The sequence below is a fragment of the Cercospora beticola genome, chromosome 6 (genome assembly GCF_033473495.1).
Source record: "Cercospora beticola chromosome 6, complete sequence".
Taxonomy (NCBI): Eukaryota; Fungi; Ascomycota; class Dothideomycetes; order Mycosphaerellales; family Mycosphaerellaceae; genus Cercospora; species Cercospora beticola.
The window spans coordinates 1,976,919-1,997,708 of NC_088940.1; the positions used below are offsets into that span (position 1 = coordinate 1,976,919).

The following is a 20,790-nucleotide window of genomic DNA, read 5'->3' on the forward strand; positions in this document are numbered from 1 at the left end:
AGTGAAGAAAGGAATGGAAGCGAGTGACTTCGTTCAAGTGGACGATGTTTTGTTTTGCTTTATGCATGATACCAGCTTTTTTCTTCTGTTCTTCTTTCACCGTAGGGAGGGGAAGCTGGTGGGGAAAGGGGGTATCGGAGAGCGGAGCGGTAGTGAGAGTGCAGACAGAGTATATACTGTTTGGCATGAAGTTGGAGAATTTTGGTTTCGTGTCACCTTTCTAGGTTTCCATCTGCGACAATCAGACCTCGTTGGCCACTGCACGCCCTTGACCAGGAGAAATGTGGTAGTTGTCGTACACGAAATGTGACTTTGGCTTCCAATGGCCTTAGAGGTAAAATGCACTCCACGACACCTGCCTCAGCGTTTTATGAAGCAGGTCATATACGCACAAACAATCATGCTGACTAATCAAATCAGCATTGGCACTTTGGTACGATTCCATCTTACCTTTCGCTCTTGTTCAAATTGCTAACTTCCCCAACGGCGGAGTGGTTAACGTAAGCAATTTTCACCATCAAAATTTGATGCGAACCCCAATCTGACTTTGCGATAGGCGCTGGCCTGCTATTGGAACTATACGACTAAGTCGTATTCAACTGTCTAGCCAGTTCCTTCGGGAGCGTGGTACGTTGCGCCGAAATTCGACACTGTTGAATGAATTCTAATTGAATATTAGTGTTCGAATCACACAGGGTATGTCCTGCTGCATCATCATTTCAGTGCGCACTTTCTGACTGTTGAAAAGTGTCGTCGAGCATCATGCTTCTATCTTTTTTTTTCCTTTTTGCTGTTTCGGATGGTAACTTGGAGGATGTATATATATGGCGCGAGGTGAGATTCCTTCTTTTCGTTAAGTCCAATAATGTTATTCCACGAACACATCCGCCAATGTTTCAAGTTCGCAGACGATCGTCAAGCTTCTACACTTTTCCATCAATGTGGTTGCCTGAACTCCAGATTCAAACATTGCAGCCTAGGCCATGGCTGTCTTAACAGCAGCTTTGCTTTCTGTTTTTGGGTACAAGGCTCGAAGAAACACGATCAAGAGTTCACCAAACACGCCATGCGAATGCTGTTCAGGCCTCGGACCTACCTCGTCCTGCTCCTCGTTAATCTACCTCGAGCAATCTCTTCAACTATATCTTTTACCGGCTGGCTCGACGATATTTGAGAAAGCTTGTTCTTCCTTCCGAACCAGATGCTAGAGCCCGAAGAATGTTTCTCAACTTGTAGTACGAAGTTTTCGTCGCTTCGTGCCTTTGGACTAGAAGATACGAATGATAAAGGGGCCGACTACATCCAACTCTATTCTGACCCTGCTTGCCAGAGCCCAAATCACGCCGTCAAATATTCGGACATGTGTCTAAGGCTCGAGTTCCGGTCGCTGATGTACGTTCCAGCGACGATAGACAAGGAGGTAAGTCCGGTTCCTAGCATTCCACACATGGATTAATGGTTTCGCGCGGTGTTGACGAATGATGCAACTACAGACCAGAGAGAGAATCAACGCAACACAGAATGTGACAAAATCTGCCGAACAGCAACAAGCTGATGATGACTTGGAACTGCTGCTGCTGAGAATGGAACAGGCTTATGAGAGAACAGGAAATGTGAATGCGATGGAGGAGGTTACGAGACAATGGCGAATGGACAGGAGTGGCGAGCAAAGGGATAGACTCGTGTGAATTGTCGTCAACCAGCTGGATTTTTTCCGACGGACCACGGAGCGAGGGCGGCGTTGTGACCCATCTGGGGAAAGACCTTTGCTAATAGAATTCTGATCCAAAGGATTGTGTTTCAAATGACTAGTGTACATTCCCAAGTCCCGTACAAAGAAATCGACATGTTATCTAGCTCTTCCTACTCCTCGTGTATCACTCGTAACTCCTTAAAGCCCGTCACCTGCTCAAAGATCTATCGGCGTTGCGATAATTTATCAATCACCAACTCTAATTATCCGCAGGCCCGTTGTCACGATCTCTTCCCCAAGATGCACCGTCATGGCCACGTTCACTGCTGAACGAGCGACTCAGCCTGTGCCAAAAGCTGAAAGGCCATCCAGCTCCTGTGTGATGGTGGTATGATGGAAGCCCGTAATCGGAACCCGAGGACATTGTCGGAAAGGCTGTTCTGGTGACAGTCACGAATGTCGTGTCCTGATGACTGGGATCTCTTACTGGTGTCGCCCTTGGTAAATCGGATCGATCTGAGTTTGGCTGCCAGTATGCAGTAGGATAGATCCATGGAGTGCTCTGAGTAATAGTTGGGTGAAGATAGAACGTGTTGGAGCTGGTTGGCGCTGGATAGGCTGTGTATTGCGACCAAGTCTCCGTTTGGGTTACGGTGGGGTCCCAGATGAATGTGTTTGAACTGCTTGGTGCCGGATAGACTGTGTATTGCGACGATGACTCAGTCTGTGTGGGAGTGGGATCCCAAGTGAACGTGGCTGAGTTGCTAGAATCTGGGTAGACAGTGTACTGTGACTGCGTAGGTTGGAGGGAATCGGATCTTATGTGAGTTGGATCGAAAACTGCAGTACTGGATCCATCAGCGTCTGGGTATTTCGTATGCGTTGACCATGGGAGATCAATCTGGCTGGTACTGGGCTCCGAGAAAGCTGTGGACCAGACGCTTGGGTCTGGATAGATCGTTCGGGGCGACCATGTTGTATAAGAAAACTCAGACGCTGTGATGATTGGATCCCTGATGATTGCGAAGGAAGAACTGGGCTCTGGGTAGACAGTCCATCGTGAGACAGTAGTGTCAGGCGTAGCAGATTGCGTGATGGTAGGCCCCAGACTGAAGCTGTTCGAACTTTCCGGATCCGGATACACACTTTGCTGAGTCCTGGTGGACTGCGGAAATCGAGATTGTGAAGCGTATGGGTCTCTTGTGCTGCCACTATAATCGTAGAAAGATGACATTGAAGGTAGAGGTTGACCATAAAAGTATGAATTCGTTGAATGACCGTCTGAAGTTGGGTAAAGAGTGGTTGATTCTGACGTGGGATCCATCGTCTGAGTCGGGTTGATATCTACACTTGTGAAGCTGAATGACCATGTCCCAGTATTGCTGTGGGCAGGATCATACGAAGGCGAAAGATTATCCCCATAGCCTGTAGGGTGCGGATATGCGTCGGACGTGTGGGTCCCATCGTCTGAAGTAAAGGTTGGCAAGTCTGTCCATGTATTGGTAGCCGGTCCGTACGAGCGCGATCGAGAAGCAGTAATAGTCGTAACTGCTGTGTTGTACTGACTATCCGTGTACGTTACTGTCACATAGCTAACATCCGATCGAGAAGTGAGACTCGTGGGCAGTGCGTCCCATGTTGTCGATGTGAGATCATTGCTGAACGTGGTCTCGATGTCAGAGAAGGTGTACTGTCCTTGGCCCTTGGAAGTAATATCGGAAGACGTTGTCTGCGGTTGGGATGGCACTGATTCGCTGCTCTGCTGTGGATAGACCGTTCGAGTAATTCCTGGCCTTGTCTGGAAGGTACTCAAATATGTTTCAACAGGTGCATACGTGCTGTAGAGTCTCGAATCTACGCCAGTCGTACAGTCTTCGCCTCGCGTTCCGTTGACGTATGATGTAGCGGCCGTCAAGGGTGACGCTGACGTTAGAGTTTTAGGTTGGTACAGGGTCGATGGTGCAGGCTCATCTTCGTCGCGCAAATAGCATGAGCCACCTGTGTATGTTCCATGGGCGCAGTTTGTGCCCCTCGCACTAGCATCCCAAATAGAGCTCTTGCGAGCGTACTGTTGGGGAAGGCCGTATGCTGCCGTTTGCGACACTGTGGTGAAGGTGTCCAGTGGGAGGCCCTGCGCAAGCAATACATGCAGAACAGAAATGCAGAGCAGAGATCCTGCCATGTCGATCAACGCTGCGACTTCCGCGTATCGAAGGATTTAATGAAGTATGAGAGGAAACAATCAAGGCTGCTCGCCCAGCTGTGAGTAAATGAAAGACTTGGAGGAGCAAATTAGAGTATTCGATGAGCCAAAGGATGTATTTATCACGCTCTGTTGAGACACTAAGTTTAGAATGATCATTTTCGTTGCGCGAAGCTGTTGATCTCGGCCGCCGCTTCTTTTCCGAGGTCGTGGTCTCAGAAATGCATGCGATAATAGTGATGGGCGTCGGCTCGATAAAGTTCAGGGGCAAGAGGTGCGAAGACTCTACGAGCGAAGGACGAACATTGCGGATTGCGGAGCCAACCTAGAAGGGTCCTGGTCGATGGACAACAACATTGAAGTAAATCGCCACAGTATAGTGGAGTGTCCGTTGTTACTCGAATTTCCACAGTCAAAGCCTCAGAAGTTGTGGAAGAGCGCCACGATCATCTCGACGTCCAGCGAGGCTGTTCAAAAATTGCAATAGAAGTTGTCGAACCCTACATGAATCGCAGCTGGATTCCAGGCTACTGTTTTGAGTGCTTGAATTCGCTCGACTGCACCAAGTCTCAGCCCGGGCAAGGATTTGATCATTATCGCTGGCCTTCGAATGAATAGGATCGAAGACCTCGTGCTCAACGTGCTTCGTGTGATCATGGCGTAGCCAAGGGGCTAGCTTGCATGTGAACCGTTGTGAGCTATTGGCGGCGTGACCAAGATGGCTCATGAGAGCGGGAGGATGTCGAGCAAAATTTGAACGTCCATGGAGACACAGTGGCTCGGTGTGGCGGAGCCGACCTTTCAAAGTGGCAGAAGGCTGAATTGGCGAGACTGTACGACCAAGCCATCAATGGGCTGCCCCAATGAGGAATTCGCTGCAGCCTGGACTCACTGCGCCATTCCTGGTAATCCACGAAGAATGCCGCAGGCATTAGATAGTGTTCGACACGTGGATGTCTTTGAATTTCTTCTGCGTGATCCCACCGCGGATTCTGCGTAGTGCTGGCCAAGGCTTGCGGAACGTACCTTGGCCGCGCTTGCGCCGGAGTGCTTCACGTCTTTTGTTGCTCTTCCTTTCCAATTGCGATTGGGCGGGCTCAAATTACTACTCACAAGCTCGACGGCGGAGAAATTCTGGGATCGCTCGACGAGCTGTTCTGAGACGTCTTCCCAAAGTGTGATCCTCGTCTGGAGCCATACGATCTCCCGAGATCGTCTCTTGAGCTTGTCCATGCTCATATTCAACTCATCACCTGAGTATGCAGCATTCTAGGGTATGCCATAGTTGAGTTGCGATGATGGAGGGCCGAACATGTTCAGCTGCCTTTCCCGATGATTGAGTACGAACGGTTCCAACGGCTCAGAGCGACGTTGCAGAACGCGCCACACTATGGGCTTCATGTTGCCGTGTTGCTGTTTGTGAACATGCTGTCCCCACAGTATGCCTGTTGTGTGGTTATCCGCAAAGTGTCCTCGACCTGTACAGAATTGGACATGAAAACGATTCTGGGAGATGTCTTCAAGATGCAATGTCTCCAGTCCAGCATCCTTACTTGTAAGATAGTCAAAGATCGCATTCCATTGACTACCAGGAGCCAATCCAAGCTTTTGCAGTGTGAGATGTTTGATTGCATGACGCTTTAGGAAAGATAGCAGGTCTGGCTCACTCGCCTCCAGATTTCGTAGCGCAAGTACTCGCAAAGTGGGAAGATGGACTGCTTGGGTGAGATGCTGCAAAAAGCTCAGGATTTCGTAGTTGTCAAGCTCGCGTCGAGATCGCCTTATCTCGCATCTTTTCAAGTCAAGCTGTTTCAAGCTTTTGCAGACGTTCAACAAAGCTCCCAGCCCACTGAAGTTTGCCTCGTTCGTCGCTTGTGTTTTCAAAATTCCAAGGTTTGGCAGCAGCTTGGTTGTGCTTGGTGCTGCTGCCAGGCGTTTAATCAGATCTCCAGTTGACGAGACATCGTATTTTGTCTCATTGAGTATACGGTCAGAGACACTGATCGACAATACTTCCAGGTTGGCCAAGGTAAAAGCGATCCCATTCGTTTGCCAATTACAACGACTTAACTCAACGCACTGTAGGCTGCAATTCCCAGAGAAATCATTGCAGAAAATCTTGAGCTCCTGGACGCGTAGGCTGACAGTATCAAGCGCAAGTATAAGAGTGTGGAACGTTTCCGCAGCCTTCTGCCATACAGACCTCCAGCCTGGTCTTCGGGACATGTCCTCTAATATCTTAGAGTCTTCACGGTATACTATGACATCTGTCGAGATGCGTTTCAGCCCAGGCTGCTGTGGGCGAGCGGCAAGATTGAGCAAGATGCGTGTCAGTAATTTGACGGCATCTCCTGCCCCGTGAAAAGAAGCGAAGTCGGCGCGTTTCGCTCGCAACAATTGGAGTTCTTCGGCTGCGTGTGCTAGCTCTGCCTCACTGCATGGCTGCTCTGGCATGTAAGGTATTCGGCGTGCTAGATCTATGCGTTTTGCTGATGTTCGAGTTGTTTTCGCAAGCTGATGCTCAAGCAAAGCAGTGTTGTAAACCACTCCAACTAGTGTCAGCTTCTCAACAAAACATCCAATGCGGCCTTTCGCCGTCAGCTCGGCCATGAATTCCAGAGCAGGCCTAGTCCATCTCCACGTATCTGTGTCTCAAAAAGGTGCCGAAGTGCTTTTGAGTCGCCATGTGCGCGATGCGGCGATTGACCATGCGAAGATTGTTGAGGTCACATAATTGCAATCGTACATTGATCTCCTCGAATACCTCGTTTGGTAGCTCGTCCAGAAGCGGAGCAGACATCATGTACAACGATACTTGTTCTGACGATGTCCACGTCCAGATAGAAACGTAACGCAGATATGTGAGCGCTGCCAAGATATCAAGACGGTCAAGAATGAGAACGAGATGCCTCGGTTGGTAATGTGCTTGGCCTTTAGTTTCAACGCCATCTCCAGTGATCAATCTACATGTCTTCAGACTGACATCGTGTCATGAACTTTGTAAAGGAGTGCAACGAATGCTCCATCATGCAAGTACGAAGAGCTTCATGGTGGAGACATGGCAGCGTTGCTCATGGCTTTCGTGCTGGGCTTTCTGCGGAAGCCAATCTGATGATGGTATCAAATTGGCCACGATTCGCACGTTCTCGAGGCTCGCTGTCCTTGCCAGCAGTCAGTAGTGCTTCGTTGCAAGATGGCAGGCCAGCTTCTCGTAGCGACCGGAAAGCACATTGCTCTAGGGAGCTGCCAGCGATTTCCAAACATGGAGAATGACTCTACCGCGCGACGGCCTCATCTTGTAATGCGGAGCACCAGATCGCATCTTGAGCTACCGTATTCCGCCTTTCGACTCAACTGCTCGCTGGATGCTGGTTTGCGGAGCCGAAAATTTTCGAAGGCGTCAGGTGCACATGTTGGTGTGGCGGAGCGCGAGTAGAGTTTGATTCGCTTCACGCCACGTTCTCACGCACGAGCGGCTTGGCACGAAGCGGGGGCATACAGTAGGCCCGACTTCACCTTCTTCTTCCGTCTACATAAAGCTGGTTCTCATCACTGGCTTCACCAGAATCATCAGACGTCAGCGAGTACTCACCTTTGGCATAACATCCATCCCTCGCATCCTTGCTGGCGTGCAGTGCTCAGGTGTCAGCGAAGACTATTCGACCGCTCTCGACCCGCAAGGCTGTAATCCTACAAGGCTGTGAGGCTGCATGTAACAATGTAGCAGGAAATGCTAGATCGCCTCTTGAACGGCACAGATCGCGAACGGAAGCAGATTCGACCTGTTCGAGAGGGCACTGGTTGTCGTGAGTATGTCTCTGGCGCCCAAAAAAATCGTCTCTGGAACAAAAGTTGCACTGCGACAATTTGGACGCTGGCACCTCCGGACAGCGATAGTGAATGTTTCACTTCGTCCATACAAAGCCGTTCGCTGCACAGCGCTAGTTACACGCGACACCTGCAGGCATTGAGAAGCTCCGACCTGGAGCTGCAAGCCTCTATCACTTTGAACATCCAGATCGCATCTGTGGATGGAGCGTCCCTGCACGTGCCATGTTCGAGGCTGTGTTTTACAACTTCTTAAGCGTAAGAAATAACACCATTGGCAAGCCTGGCACCAAGGTGGACGAGGCTAGAACTCAATGTTGCGCCTCTGTGCTAAAAGTCAACCTTACATCGCGACCCCGCAGAGGTGTAGAAGGAGGGCTGACGCTTATAAGGATCGACGATATCCTCTGTTCGTAACTCACTTACTTCCCCAGCAGACTCGAACACACTCTCCATCTTTGCCAAAATCATACCTCGCAGAAAATGCCAACTCACCACGGCCCACATCCTCCAGGGCACGGATACATCTGTAAGTCACCACTCGCGCCGTACAGACAGGCCCTCTTATGCTAAGAATATCACAGATGATCATGCCCATCACTCTCGCCTATCGCGGGTCGCTGGCAAAGTAATTAGCTCCGACGAAATTCGAGGCATCCTCAACAGCTCCAACCTAGCTCTGACAGCACCACATGGAGCACCGTTGAGGATTGTTCGGGTGAATGGCCGGTATACGGTCATGAAGGGGCATTGAACGGACGGACGTGAAAGGGAGCGCGTCAATGAAAACAGGTTGAGAGTGGACTGATACTGTTGGTGGTACGCTGAGGCCACAGTTAGATCAGATCCGTATGGTTGTCTAGAAGATCTTGTATTATGTGAATAATCACAAAGCGTTCGGGACCCCCGATCATTCAGACACTATCAATCAAATCTTGCCACGCAGCTCCTGCTCACGCTGTCGTCCTTCACTGATTTCGTGGCTCAAGTTGTGGCAGACGATGCCTCCAAATGTCTTCTCTTGATGGCCAGCCTGCTAACAATGACATGAAAGGTACAGTTGGGCACTGGATTTACCAGCATCTGAGCTCCATCTATTTGGAAATTGTCCTTCGCGCCATTGGGTCGAATATTGCTCGTTGCTCGTTGTCACTGACACACGGAGTAGTATGAAGCGCCATGGGCTTTCATCATCGTCAACGTGCGACCGCCTCCATACGTGGTTATTCTAGATCTTGTTCGCCGCCCTGATTCACAGTCGCGCAGAGGCAAGACTTCTTCACTCACATAAAGCATCATTCTTGCAGTGCTCAATCTTTGTTGCGGCCGTGCCGGATAGGCCTCTCCATCGCCTAGTCAGGTTTTCCTGACACCATTCGTGGCGGCATGTGAAACTTCACACGGACAGTGCCGGGTGAAACACGCAGAAGGCAGTTTCTGTGGGTAAAGAAAGACCTGTGGGATCCTGCTGAGCATCGTTCCGGAACAATAAGGTGTACAGAGTGTCGTTCGCATCAACGAATACTGGGGACGTACCAGGACATCCATTCTGCATTTTTGCATGCATCCCTCGCAATCAGAAAGCTCGGTGTGTCCCGAATCAGCGACTTCAGGTCTTGAGAATAGACGTAAGGACTTGATAGCCCTACTACCGGATTCACAAATGCAGGTGGCACGTTGAATCATGCAGACCGTGAAAGCGCATCTTCAACATGGGCTCACAATCTGCTAGGTATCATGGTTGACAAGGGCGGTGCTCACGCAGCGCTAGAGTCAGAGCAAAGAACGAGGGTAGTTGGACAATGCAACAAGCATGTCGGGTGTCCCCTTGTCTAGTTGCCCTAATTTATCATGCTCTGTCAGCCTGTATACATCACAGTTTCTTCCATTGCTGGACACGCGACATTGTGCAGTACGAGCTAATGGGAAATGTTCATCTACAGCCGTTGACCGGATCCCTTGCTTGACGTCCATGCTCTGCCTATGTAGTATCACAGTATTTGATACTTGATCAAGATAGCAGCTGCAGACAGCGAGCCTGGCATCGGTCAGCAAAGTCTTAGTGTACAAGAATTCGTCTTCAACTAGCAACGTACTAGTATCTGTAGTTCAGGGAGACACGAGATTAAGGCGAGAAGTCCGGGAACTACATGAAGTCTAGTTAGTATATGATCTTGCGGTGCACTGCACGTCTCTCTGTTCTTGTTGATTCACTTCGTTTCTTATCCATCCGATCTGCCACTAGTTCAATCTCTGCTGCTGCTAAGTTTTGTAACTGTAGCTATCGGACAAGGATCAATCCCTTTTGGTCCGAAAGGGAGACCCGAGTAGGTCGTCTACCTCGAAGGATTCAGGTTTTATTATACTAATCCGAGGTATAGCATCAAAGCACAATGTTGTTGTATGAGCCTTCTGTACTTGGAAAGTTCTTGTTCAGTTTTAACACTTGCATAGATCAGGTTATAAATCACGATCTAAGGCAAACCTGCTGCCTCTGCAACAGCGATCTCTATGTCGGCGGCCATTTAGTATTCCCTGCGGGTAACAATTGCCCAGTCAAAAATGAGGCTTGTGGTCCGCCCTGCACTTGGAACGATACTTGCTGCTGTAAGTACAACCTACAAATTGGGAGTTTACAATAGTCATCTGCTTCTGGACTGACGCGCCGTCTGCCTTTCAGGGAGAAGGGACCCGAAAAACGGGAATGCTGCAACCTGCTGGTGCTACGCGAAGGCCGTGGCCCACACGTCAATCGATGCTGCGCAGAAGGACTGTGGATTTGAATGTGCACCGGATTGGACGCCAATAGGGAGCTAGTCTTCGTTCTCGTGCTCATCTGCCTTGGCTGTGGCCAGGAGGAGGACTGCTGTTAGAAAGCAATTCTGTATACTAGGGTCGTAAAATGCGCGGTGTTTTTGAGACTACCATGACAACCATGCCCGATTAAGACAAGGTGGCTATGTTCTATTCACAGACTCACCTGTGGTGCAACAGAGACTGTCAGAGTTAGCGGCCAATGTCGATAGTGGCTACGCGAAGGCGCCACAAAGAGGTTGTTAAGTACCTTAGAGGTGTCAGCGGAACCGCCAGCGAAGTATTCTATTGCCAGATTGGATGCCGAAAGGCGAAGGAATTTTCGTTGCTGGGCGCCACGTAGTCCTACTCTCGTGTGCTGAGCTTCCTCCAGAGTTGCCTGGCCTTCCCCGAGGCACGCGTGACAATCATGAATCTGGCGCCATCCAGGTCGGATAGCAGTGGGCTTTGAGCATGATGCTTCGCTTCTGTACGCTCACCGGGAGCGGCAGTGTGCGAGTTTCTGATAAAGTGATAGAACAGCTCAGCAGAGCTTGTGACTGCGTATGGTTTCCGGGATTCTGTCTCCTGTTCGGCAGTATCACCATGCTGATGCGCAATTCGGCGGGTTTAGTGCAGGGCAGTCGTCATGCCATGAGTACCAATCACTTTTCGCTCGGTCTCGGACTCATTGATTCTTCTTGCAGACCCATATTAGGGTGAGGCGTGGCCAAAGTGGCTATGGAGGAGGCTCCATTTAAAGCCGGGACCATGTGCATAGCATCGCTATGCCCACTAGCGAGGTAATTGTGGGAAAATACATGCAGCATCCCGGATGTATTCGGGCTGTTGATGAAAGTTCAGTGGTAGGTAGCAGGTATGAAGCTGGAGCGAAGAGGAAAGTGAACACGCTGAGTTATGCATGCGTGCATAAATTCCGCCCACCATGATTAGTAAGTTTTGATATCAAGCTGCCTTAGATTGTTTGAACCTCATAAAAGTGCTATGACTGTGCAGTATTCATCACCTTTTAACTCTGCACTCGCTCTCATCGGCACATCCACGATTCACAACCAGAGCAGCACAGTAGTAGTACTCCCTCTCCAAGAGCGCACACAGCCCGAGTTCGATACCGGAAGATCATGTCTCCGATCCGGGTCGGCATCCTAGGTCTGTCCGCCACAAGCTCCTGGGCCGTACAAGCCCATCTTCCTTACCTCATCTCCTCGCCAAAGTACACCATCACTGGCGTCTGCAACTCGTCCCGGGAATCGTCGCAGAAGGCAATTGACGCTCACTCTCTGAAAGATGCCAAATCATATGGAACCCCGGACGAACTGGCTGCCAGCGCCGAGATAGACTTGGTTGTTTGCGCAGTGCGCGTCGACCGCCATTACGATGCTCTCAAACCCGCGATTGCAGCAGGCAAAGATGTCTTTGTGGAGTGGCCACTGGCATCCAACTCGAAGGACTGCAAGGAGCTACTAGCGCTAGCCGAGGAGAAGGGTGTAAAGACCATGGTCGGCCTGCAAGGTCAGATCAGTACGCCAATCAAACGGATGAAGGATCTTGTCGACCAGGGCGCAATTGGCCACGTGATTAGCAGCAGCATTGACTTATGGACTGCACTCAGTACTGCGGAAACTCGTGAAGGCTACGAATATCTCAACTTCAGGGAACTTGGCGGGAATATGATGATCATCCCCTTCGGGCACTTTTACGACAGCGTAAGCTATGTCCTGGGCGAGCTCGAATATCTTTCAGCGACTCTATCAACACAGTATCCCGAGGTTACTGTGAGATCCTCGGATGGCAAAGTCATCGACACGATCAAGCGAACGACGGCCGACCAGGTCACCATGTCTGGCCTTCTCGCAAGCGGCGCACACTCTTCAGCGATCGTCCACGGCAGTGCTCCATTTAAGGGCGAGCCGGCTCTTATATGGCGAGTTGAGGGCGATAAGGGCATCATTGAACTCCGTGGCGAGACAGCCTTTGCTGTGAGTATGTCCGGGCAAGTCAAGATCAGGCTCCAAGACTTTGCAACCGGCGAGGTAAAGGACATCGACTTCGAAGGAGGTGACGCCGGCCCACCAGAAAACATTGGAAGGCTCTATGAGGCTTTTGCAGATGGAAAGAATTTGCCGGACTGGAAATGGGCTGTGAGGCGGCATGCTTGGGTTGATGCGCTCTATGAAAGCCATGAGAGCGGAAAGCGCGTGTCGTATGCGTAATGGAGCGATTTGTTCGTGTTCGTGCATCATGGCACAGACTATTGCTTCAAGTCCATGGTGTCAGAATGGCTTGAGCGAAGCTCTCTCGAAAGTCAAGTCTCCTAACATGCACTTTTCAAGGAACGAACGTCCTACCGAAATAGCCCCGTGCGCACACATCGTCGTGGATCCAGGCTTAGGAGGACAATAGACCGGACCGGGACGGCGCAGAAAGAATCCTTTAAGATAGCTGCGACAGAAGCTTACCTTTTCACGAACTCAAAGTGGACTTTATGCGGCTTCAACACTTGACATAGCCTTGAGCCGCACAACAAAGCATTGAACCTATGTACAATGCCGAGCCCATGCGGCGTTTGCATCGATGCCTGGCAGCGCCACGCGAAGCTTTGCGAACCACGAGCTCAGCTCTTTCAGCTCTTTCTCACAGCACCCTTTTGCGACATTGAATGCGCGACACTTGCCTCTGTCACTATGTTCAATAAACCGCACGCCGCGTGGTCGCTCGTTGACGTACTTGAATATGTCGAAACCAACCAGTCGTCTTCGTCAACAGCGCTACCAGAGAAGCCCTTAAGATGTCTGAAGAGAGGCACAGAGAGCAACAGCTTACACACCCAAGCCTACTCTGCACAAGATTATGTTGCAGTGAGTTATACATGGCCCAGTAAGGCATGGACGAGACTGTACGACAGCAATGTATCCACTAAGGTCTGGGATGGGAAGCACTGCAGTGACTCCGAACACATCAGCTTGTTCATGCTTCATGTATTGGACAAGTTGCTACCAATGACCTCAATGAATGATGATGGTCAAGAGCTACACATGTGGGTGGATCATTCATGTATCAACCAAGACGATGACCAGGAGAAGCAAGAGCAAATCGCAATCATGGACCGCATCTACTCTGGCGCGCGCCTTACTGCTGTCATGCTGGAAGACGTCGAACTCACTGCCGAGGAATATGATTTCCTGAGGTCATACAAGCGAAGGATAGGCGAAGAGCGCGCGAGGTTTGTCACATTGCTACGCAAAATCCTGAATGGTAGATGGTTTGGAAGAGCCTGGTGCTCGCAAGAGTTTCTCCTGAGTCGCGGCACGATGTTCTACGTGCATCAGACAGGAAAGCCCAGGGAGCCAATTGATTTTGCCAGTGAAGTTCTGGCTGCATGGGTGACCAAAGCACGAATGTACGATGCAACAGTGCCTCGCCTACCTGAGATGAGAGGCATTGCAAGCTTGTATCAACCGATCGCTGGCCTGGTTTTCGTTGGCTCATTCGCCTGGGCATACGGAGTCGTGCAGGATCTGGAGTGTTACGAAGTGTTCGACAAGGTGGCTCTGGTGTTAAATCTGGTGCGAACGCCTCCACATCGGAGATTGACGGCATTTCCGAGCACAGAAGGCAATATGAGCGTCAATGCAGACACGAATGTTGCCAAAATAGTGAACGTGCTCGCTATACAAAATAGGGACTTTTCGCTCCTTCAGGCTGGCCACCAGGTCGATAATCCATTCATAGGCCTCAACGGTCTCGGCTGGGCTGCTTTACCTATCAAAGGTGACGAGATAGCAGATTCGTGGCGCCATCACATCTACGAAGTTGACAAGGATCCTACAGCTTCCTTGACCACAGAAGGTCTCAAACTACGAGGCCCGATCGAACGCGTTGTCACCCAGCAAGATTGGACAATAAGGCGTGCCGATAAAAAGCTTCATATTACAGTGGACCACATCCACAGAGTTATCGAACCCGACTGGCTGCAAGAACCAGATGCCCATAGCCCCGTACAGGGCAGTTTGTACGACCGCGATACTCAAATGTCTAGACTCCGCGACATCCTATACGCTGTCGAGGCTCTCGATGCCGTTGACATCTGGCCGACCTTTCTGCCTGCGGATGAAACCTGGATACTGCGCGGACAGCACGATGGCTTCAGGTCGTACGACGAGGGCTCACTCCGCTCACGCATTATAAAAAGGAGTATATTCGACCCGGCACGACTCAATGAACTATCGCTGCTGGCTCAGCTTTCTTGCATCGAGGCGATGAAACCAGCTTCAATGTAGTGACGCTGTCGAGTGGATTTCGAATGGTCGTGGGCAGCAACATGGCTGATATGCGCGGGCGTGAGGTATTTCAGCCCTATGTTATGAGGACGACGGAGTTTGGTGCGCACGGCATTACTTCTAATGCTTTTTTGTTGCGAGCTGCATCGTCCATTGAGTTGAATGATGTCCGAACAGTCGCAGGACATATCAGATGTTTTCAACTTGTCCCAGAAGACGCGGACGTCCGAAGTATCACGTTGAGGTGATCACTTCGACAGATGTTCAATCGAAATCAGCGTGGTATGCTATTGGTTCGGACTTGTTATAGGTACGGGATCGCTGAGGGTCCACAAGATCGACACGATCAACTCAAATCATCCTTCGTCAATCAGAAGCGCCACTTCAACCGGCTAGACGCATGAAGGATGGACTGCGCTAGACGTGAAGTCAATCTTCGTGCAATGATGCATATCTTGCATGTATTCGAGCTTTCTGCCATACGAACTGGAACGTGGCGTACACCACGAACTGAGTATGATTTGTGCTTCGATCGTCATGATGATCAAGAATGCAGACTCTCCTAAGCATTAACCTCTTTCGGCAATTACAGTTCCCGTTTGATCTGCATAATGATCATCACATTGGACTCTTGGCAGGTCCACGACAGCGACGAGTCGATCGATTTGGCCGTGACGTCAAGTATACCACGAACACGTCTCACCGTTGTGGTGGAAGACACGTGAGTAGCGTGGCGTGGCTGACCAGAAGTATCGATTTGTGAAGGCGAGACAATTTTGGCAGACTTCACGTTTCGCCTATTCGAAGACTCAAGAGCGATCATGAACAATCAAGAACAACGGCAGAATGAAGACCACTACATCGTGTCCGTCCTCCCTAAATCAGGCCCGATGCTCTCTACCTGCGCCCGAAAATATCGAGATCTGCGCATACACGGAATGGAAGAATCCCACGGAGCTGTAGCCGGATCCTACGAAGTTGAAAAGAATCTTCCAATTTCGCACTATGAGCATCTTCTAAATCAACCTGGACGATATGTGTTCGCAATTGTTCATGATCCTCAACAGATATACAACAACACGAACGAAGCCCTCGAGCGAGGCGAGTGGATCAGTCTCTATCATTTACGCGGGCCTATACCTCTTACGGATTGGACTTGGCCTAATGTGGGAGGTCTGCGTTCCGACGACGAAGAAACTCGATGGCATATATTCAGTTTCTACGTAAAACATGAGCATCGAAAAGGCGGCACATTGACAAAAACGATGCATTCTGTTCGTACGAAATTCTGCACTGATTATACGCGACGATTACTTGGTGCGAAGGCGAAGAGGGATCGCAGGAAAGTTCTATTCATGAGACAGAGATGTTCTCTTGCGAATCACAATCGGTCTGTGGAGAAGTTGTACCGGAAATTTGATTGGCATGTCGCTGGGTTTGTCACGATGGAGGAGGGCCAGAAGAGTTGTGAGAATGGGTATGAGCCGCAGTGGAAGGAAGAAGATCATGCCGAGTGTGCGGTTATGGAGCATTTGAGTGAGATTGATGTGGAAGGAGGTCAAGAAGTACGTGGCGTACAAGCAAGACTGTAGTGATTTGATCTATTTTATGTTCTATTGTAATTTGATAAACGCTAGAATCATGAACCTCCTCCCTGCACATACTGACTTCTTGCTCTCAAGCGTGGTCCGTACACATAAAATGCCCAGGGAATTGCGGTCAGCCCTAATTGGACAAACCCTAAGAGACTCGTTGCCCAACCAATCCCCAATTTCTCGTACATTTGTACAGTGAATAGAGGGAATGCGAAGCCAAAAGCATAGCGCGTAAAGTTGTTTGCTACTGCTGCGCTGGCTCCAAATCTTGCCCCATAGAAGTCGACAATGTAGAGGTTGGCAGACATGAGCACCAGCATGTTACCGAATCCATACAACGTTGCTGCGATGACGGGACAGATCCAGTGTACTCCAAAGTTGGCTGTCCAACCGAACCAGAATCTGCTTATTGTTAGCAATCGCTTGCGCACGACATGGAAGCACCACTCACAATGAAATTGGCAGTGCAATGGAGCCAATCATGGCATAGAAAAGCCTGTGCTCTATCGGTGGCTTGCCTTGATGCTTCTTCATCAGCCTAGGCGTTACCGTACGTGCCCAGATGATCAGAAGAAGAGCAGCACATAAGCAGCCCACGCCAATGCTCAGGAACATGAGACCAGTTCCTCCTATACCGAAACCGTACACCTTGGGGAAAATATATGGAAAACTCGTGAAGAAGCCGTACAGTACGCCAAAATTGCACCCCACGTACCTTTTGAGATGTCAGCGGAGCCATCATCAGGTCTTGAATTTCACGCAGACTTACAGTGTCAACAGCGCCACCACAGGCTCAACCAACAGCATGTGTACCGGTCTCTTCAGCTGTCCCTGCACAAACCTCTTGACCCTCTGTGCATAGGCGAGATCAGGCTCACCACTGGCAATCCCCCTCTTCTTCGCCCTCTTTTGCAAGACGACAGACTTGTACGTCTCTTTCATCCCGACCGAACCTGCAAGACAGACTGTGCTGAAGAGCAGCAATGTCCACTGCGTCCACCTCCACCCCATTCCAAGCGTCGCATAGGCTCCAATCATCGGTGCAATTGCTGGACCCAAAAATGGCGTCGTGATAAAAAGTGTCATCGGCAGCGCTCTGTCCTTCGGTATCCAAATATCAGCAATACTCGCTGTGCCAATCGACAGTCCAGGACTTCCACAAAATCCAGCCAGAAATCTGCAGATAATGAGACTGGCGACATTTGGACTAAATCCACATCCTAGCACAAAAAGCGAAAATGTGAATATTGAAGTTTGGTATATGACTCTTCGTCCGAAGTATTCGCTGCTCGGGGAGGCGATGAAGGGCCCGAAGCCCACGCCTAGGACGTAGACGACGAAGGGTATGAGGGAGAGAGTGTAATTCGTGGAGAATTCCATTTGAATTTCTTCGCGAGCAGGCGTGATGATCGAGGAGCCGAGTGTTACGACCAAGGCAATCGATGCCGGCATGATCGTTTGATACCATTTTCGGCCAACAGACCAGTTTTGAGGATTGTCGGGGTCGGATTCGGAGTCCCAATCTAGGGTGGTGGAGGAGGTATTCTGTGCTGGTGCTTTTGGTGTAACTGGCGCTTTTGACTGGTCTGATCCATGGCTGGTGGCTTCCTGATACGATCCTCGCCGGGAGGTATCTTTGCTGCTACTGTCGTCCGGAGCGTTGTGCTCAAGGTCCTTCTCGTTCATGTTTGCTGCACTCTGGAGTGTAAGTCGACAGGGGTCTGTCTCTCATAATCGTTATATTGGACTTCGAATTCGGTGTTGTTGACGACAGTGCTGCCATGTCATCATAGTGCTTCGAGAATTTCCGTGTTGGGCGAAGATGGGCGAATTAGGGTTTCTCAACACTGCGCCAGTCGTCGATGTTTGCGCCAAAGGCTACACGGCTCTGCTTTGCATTAGCTACTTCTGTAACATTCGAGGTAGATCTTGTCGTGCCCTTCGTTCATGGCATCATCCATCAATGTCCCGTACTTGTTCGAACTCGGCATTGCTAGCATGACCACACCCCAAATCGCTGTCAATAGATGAGTAGGCAGAGGAAATACTAGCACTGTCATGCATTTGGAGAGCATCAACGGCGGCCAGGAGAGTCTACAAGTGCTCCTCGCCGCAGGAGCGTGCGAAGAACAGGGTTATCATCACCACGATCTTGTATTCCAGCCGATCGATTGGGCGAGCGGCGCCCACGGGCGAGGGTAGCGGTGCACTCATGGCGAGGGATGCCATGGTCGAGAGTTTCATGCCCCTATGTTGCGCAGACATGTTAAAGTATACAGCACGAATTGACAAAAGTTCACTTTAAGTAATGAGTCCGCAAAGGATTTCACCTTGCCAGTATCAGCGGCTCGTCCCGCTCGGGATCGGGGAGTCCCGAAGTGAAGTTTGTTGGCACAAAAGAGAAAACCGGACGCAACTCCACCGAAACCTGCATTAGTCGGGCCAAAAACAATTACTATGCTACGAGAGCGACAATTCCGTAACAGGGAATTGAACCCTGGCCTTGTCGGACCATCGAAGAATGAGAGCGACAAATCCTAGCCACTAGACCATTACGGATTCGAATCTTGCCAGAGCTTCTAGCTGATTTGATATGAACAGAGCTGTGCTATCCCACTATGACTGCTATTCGTGGACCCACAACAAGGCAAAGGAAGTGTAGTCCAACAGCTGGATGTCCCTCGTTGCGAGATGCAGTTCGAATCGACACCATGTTTGAATAGTCGTTCTGTCATACATTGTGTAGAAATGTTCAAACCATCCTCCAGCGGCAGGAAAATTCAGCACACTCCAGTCATAACTTGAATTTTGTTTCGTTGATATTGAGAATTCGCTCACGCAACCTTACCTGTCTCCGAAAGCTCGATACCGGGCAAATCAGACTTGCCAAAATCTAGCAATGCCTCGATGTGAGCTCACTGGAAAGTTCGGTGTATGGCTTGTCGGTATGGAGGATTAAGTACAATCACAAGCAGAGGTCGAACAGACTTTTCGTGTTCATTTTTGCTACGTATCGCTCCATTCGCTGAAGCATGGTCCAAGTGATGTACTCCATATGTCAGCCATTGTAGTATTTGACGGAGGATAGTCTTCCTAGCCAGAGTACAACACGTGTTAGAGATAGCTCATCGTTGGACGCATGGAGTGCCAAGCGTTGCCACGCTCATACAATACGTCCTCTGCTAAGTGTCAACTTGCATCGCAGTGCAAAATAAACAACATGAGCAAGCGGGTCCGGCAGCATGCGTAGGCGAGATATAGCTATCCTGCTCTTCCGTTGTGGAGTGCTTGATTGGGTTAGTACCTCGTTTATGTCGACGACAACATAAGCACCGTCGCTGAGGATTCCAAGCCGTCTTTGCGAGCTAGGCAGAATTCCAAAGTCGATAGGTTCTCTTCGAACTTGTTGCCTCGTGGTCCGGTCTGCGATTCGTGTCTGCTTTTGTCGCATATACTTCAAGATCAGAACCCGCAAAGGCTTGCACCGATCTCTGTTCGGCGTAGTCCTTGTGTATGTGCCGCGTGCTTCGAAATTGCATGGAAAATTGCAATTTTGGCCTGAAGTCCTTGTTGTTAAGATGTAAGTATCTTCACAACCCAAAGCTATGTTGAGCATGTCTGTTTTTATCCACATGCTTTTTTCGGACCCATGTCCATGTCCAGCTGGGTCTGCCGAAAGCACGAGCACAGCGAGCTTATCCCAAACATAAATCCCGGCTGCATCGTGGTGTCTATTTTGAGAGCATGTCACTTGTTGACATGCCGGAGTGCGAACTGTCAACACAAGATACAGCATCTCGAATTGTCAAAACATTCTCTCATGATAACGATACGGACGGCCGGAAGGTCGTCAAAAGGTTACTGTGACACTGTAGTAGTGCATCGGGAAGAACGGCAGTTCATGGGGTCGTGCGCGCTTTTTCGGCACTGCTCAATTCGTTCTTCCGCAACTCCGATCGCATCTGCTTGCCAATCCTTCGCAGCAACAATTTGATAACAACATGGACGTCGAGTACGAAGGAACCTCGAAGGAATATGCAATTCCCAATTATTCCGCCACACACTTTCATAATTCTACCCGGCAGTTCGGCTCCACACTGTTGGTCGTGGCGAAAGAGGATTGAGTTCGCAGAGGATTCGATTTCGAAGTCACCTTCTTTTTCTGGCGCGGACGCCGTCGAGATGACGTGCGCACTTTTATCAAATCCCTCGTTTCTAACTGGCCACATCAACAATCAGAGCACAGAAAAGGTCTCGGTCTAACCACGCTTCTACTTTCCCGCCGAGAAAACTGGACACACGCTTGGCCAGGCTTGAGCCGATTGCTTCGTACAACAAGATTGTCTTAGCTCTGCATGCCGAGGCTCTTGCCCTCTT

At 50.0% G+C, this 20,790-nt stretch overlaps 5 protein-coding genes and 1 non-coding gene across 6 annotated transcripts; 2 read left to right on the forward strand and 4 right to left on the reverse strand.

Moving 5' to 3' along the window:
• Positions 1–1,952: 1,952 nt before the first annotated feature.
• On the reverse strand, positions 1,953–3,875 carry RHO25_009838 (uncharacterized protein; the record flags this gene model as incomplete). Its single annotated transcript, XM_023601365.1, has 1 exon — positions 1,953–3,875. One exon carries the CDS (start codon positions 3,873–3,875, stop codon positions 1,953–1,955), a length of 1,923 nt encoding a protein of 640 aa, XP_023453227.1.
• Positions 3,876–5,165: 1,290 nt separating this feature from the next.
• RHO25_009839 (uncharacterized protein) lies at positions 5,166–6,506 on the reverse strand (the record flags this gene model as incomplete). Its single annotated transcript, XM_065603220.1, has 1 exon — positions 5,166–6,506. One exon carries the CDS (start codon positions 6,504–6,506, stop codon positions 5,166–5,168), a length of 1,341 nt encoding a protein of 446 aa, XP_065459292.1.
• A 5,153-nt stretch (positions 6,507–11,659) lies between these two features.
• Positions 11,660–12,751, forward strand: RHO25_009840 (uncharacterized protein; the record flags this gene model as incomplete). The annotated part of the gene is made up of 1 exon (XM_023601366.2): positions 11,660–12,751. The coding sequence occupies one exon, from the start codon at positions 11,660–11,662 to the stop codon at positions 12,749–12,751; it is 1,092 nt and encodes a 363-aa protein (XP_023453228.1).
• Positions 12,752–13,222: 471 nt separating this feature from the next.
• On the forward strand, positions 13,223–14,818 carry RHO25_009841 (uncharacterized protein; the record flags this gene model as incomplete). Its single annotated transcript, XM_023601367.2, has 1 exon — positions 13,223–14,818. The coding sequence occupies one exon, from the start codon at positions 13,223–13,225 to the stop codon at positions 14,816–14,818; it is 1,596 nt and encodes a 531-aa protein (XP_023453229.2).
• Positions 14,819–16,457: 1,639 nt separating this feature from the next.
• On the reverse strand, positions 16,458–18,099 carry RHO25_009842 (uncharacterized protein; the record flags this gene model as incomplete). The annotated part of the gene is made up of 3 exons (XM_023601369.1): positions 16,458–16,815; positions 16,865–17,128; positions 17,183–18,099. 3 exons carry the CDS (start codon positions 18,097–18,099, stop codon positions 16,458–16,460), a joined length of 1,539 nt encoding a protein of 512 aa, XP_023453223.1.
• Positions 18,100–18,888: 789 nt separating this feature from the next.
• On the reverse strand, positions 18,889–18,972 carry RHO25_009843. Its single transcript has one exon. It is a non-coding gene; the product is annotated as a tRNA-Glu (tRNA).
• Positions 18,973–20,790: the final 1,818 nt, after the last annotated feature.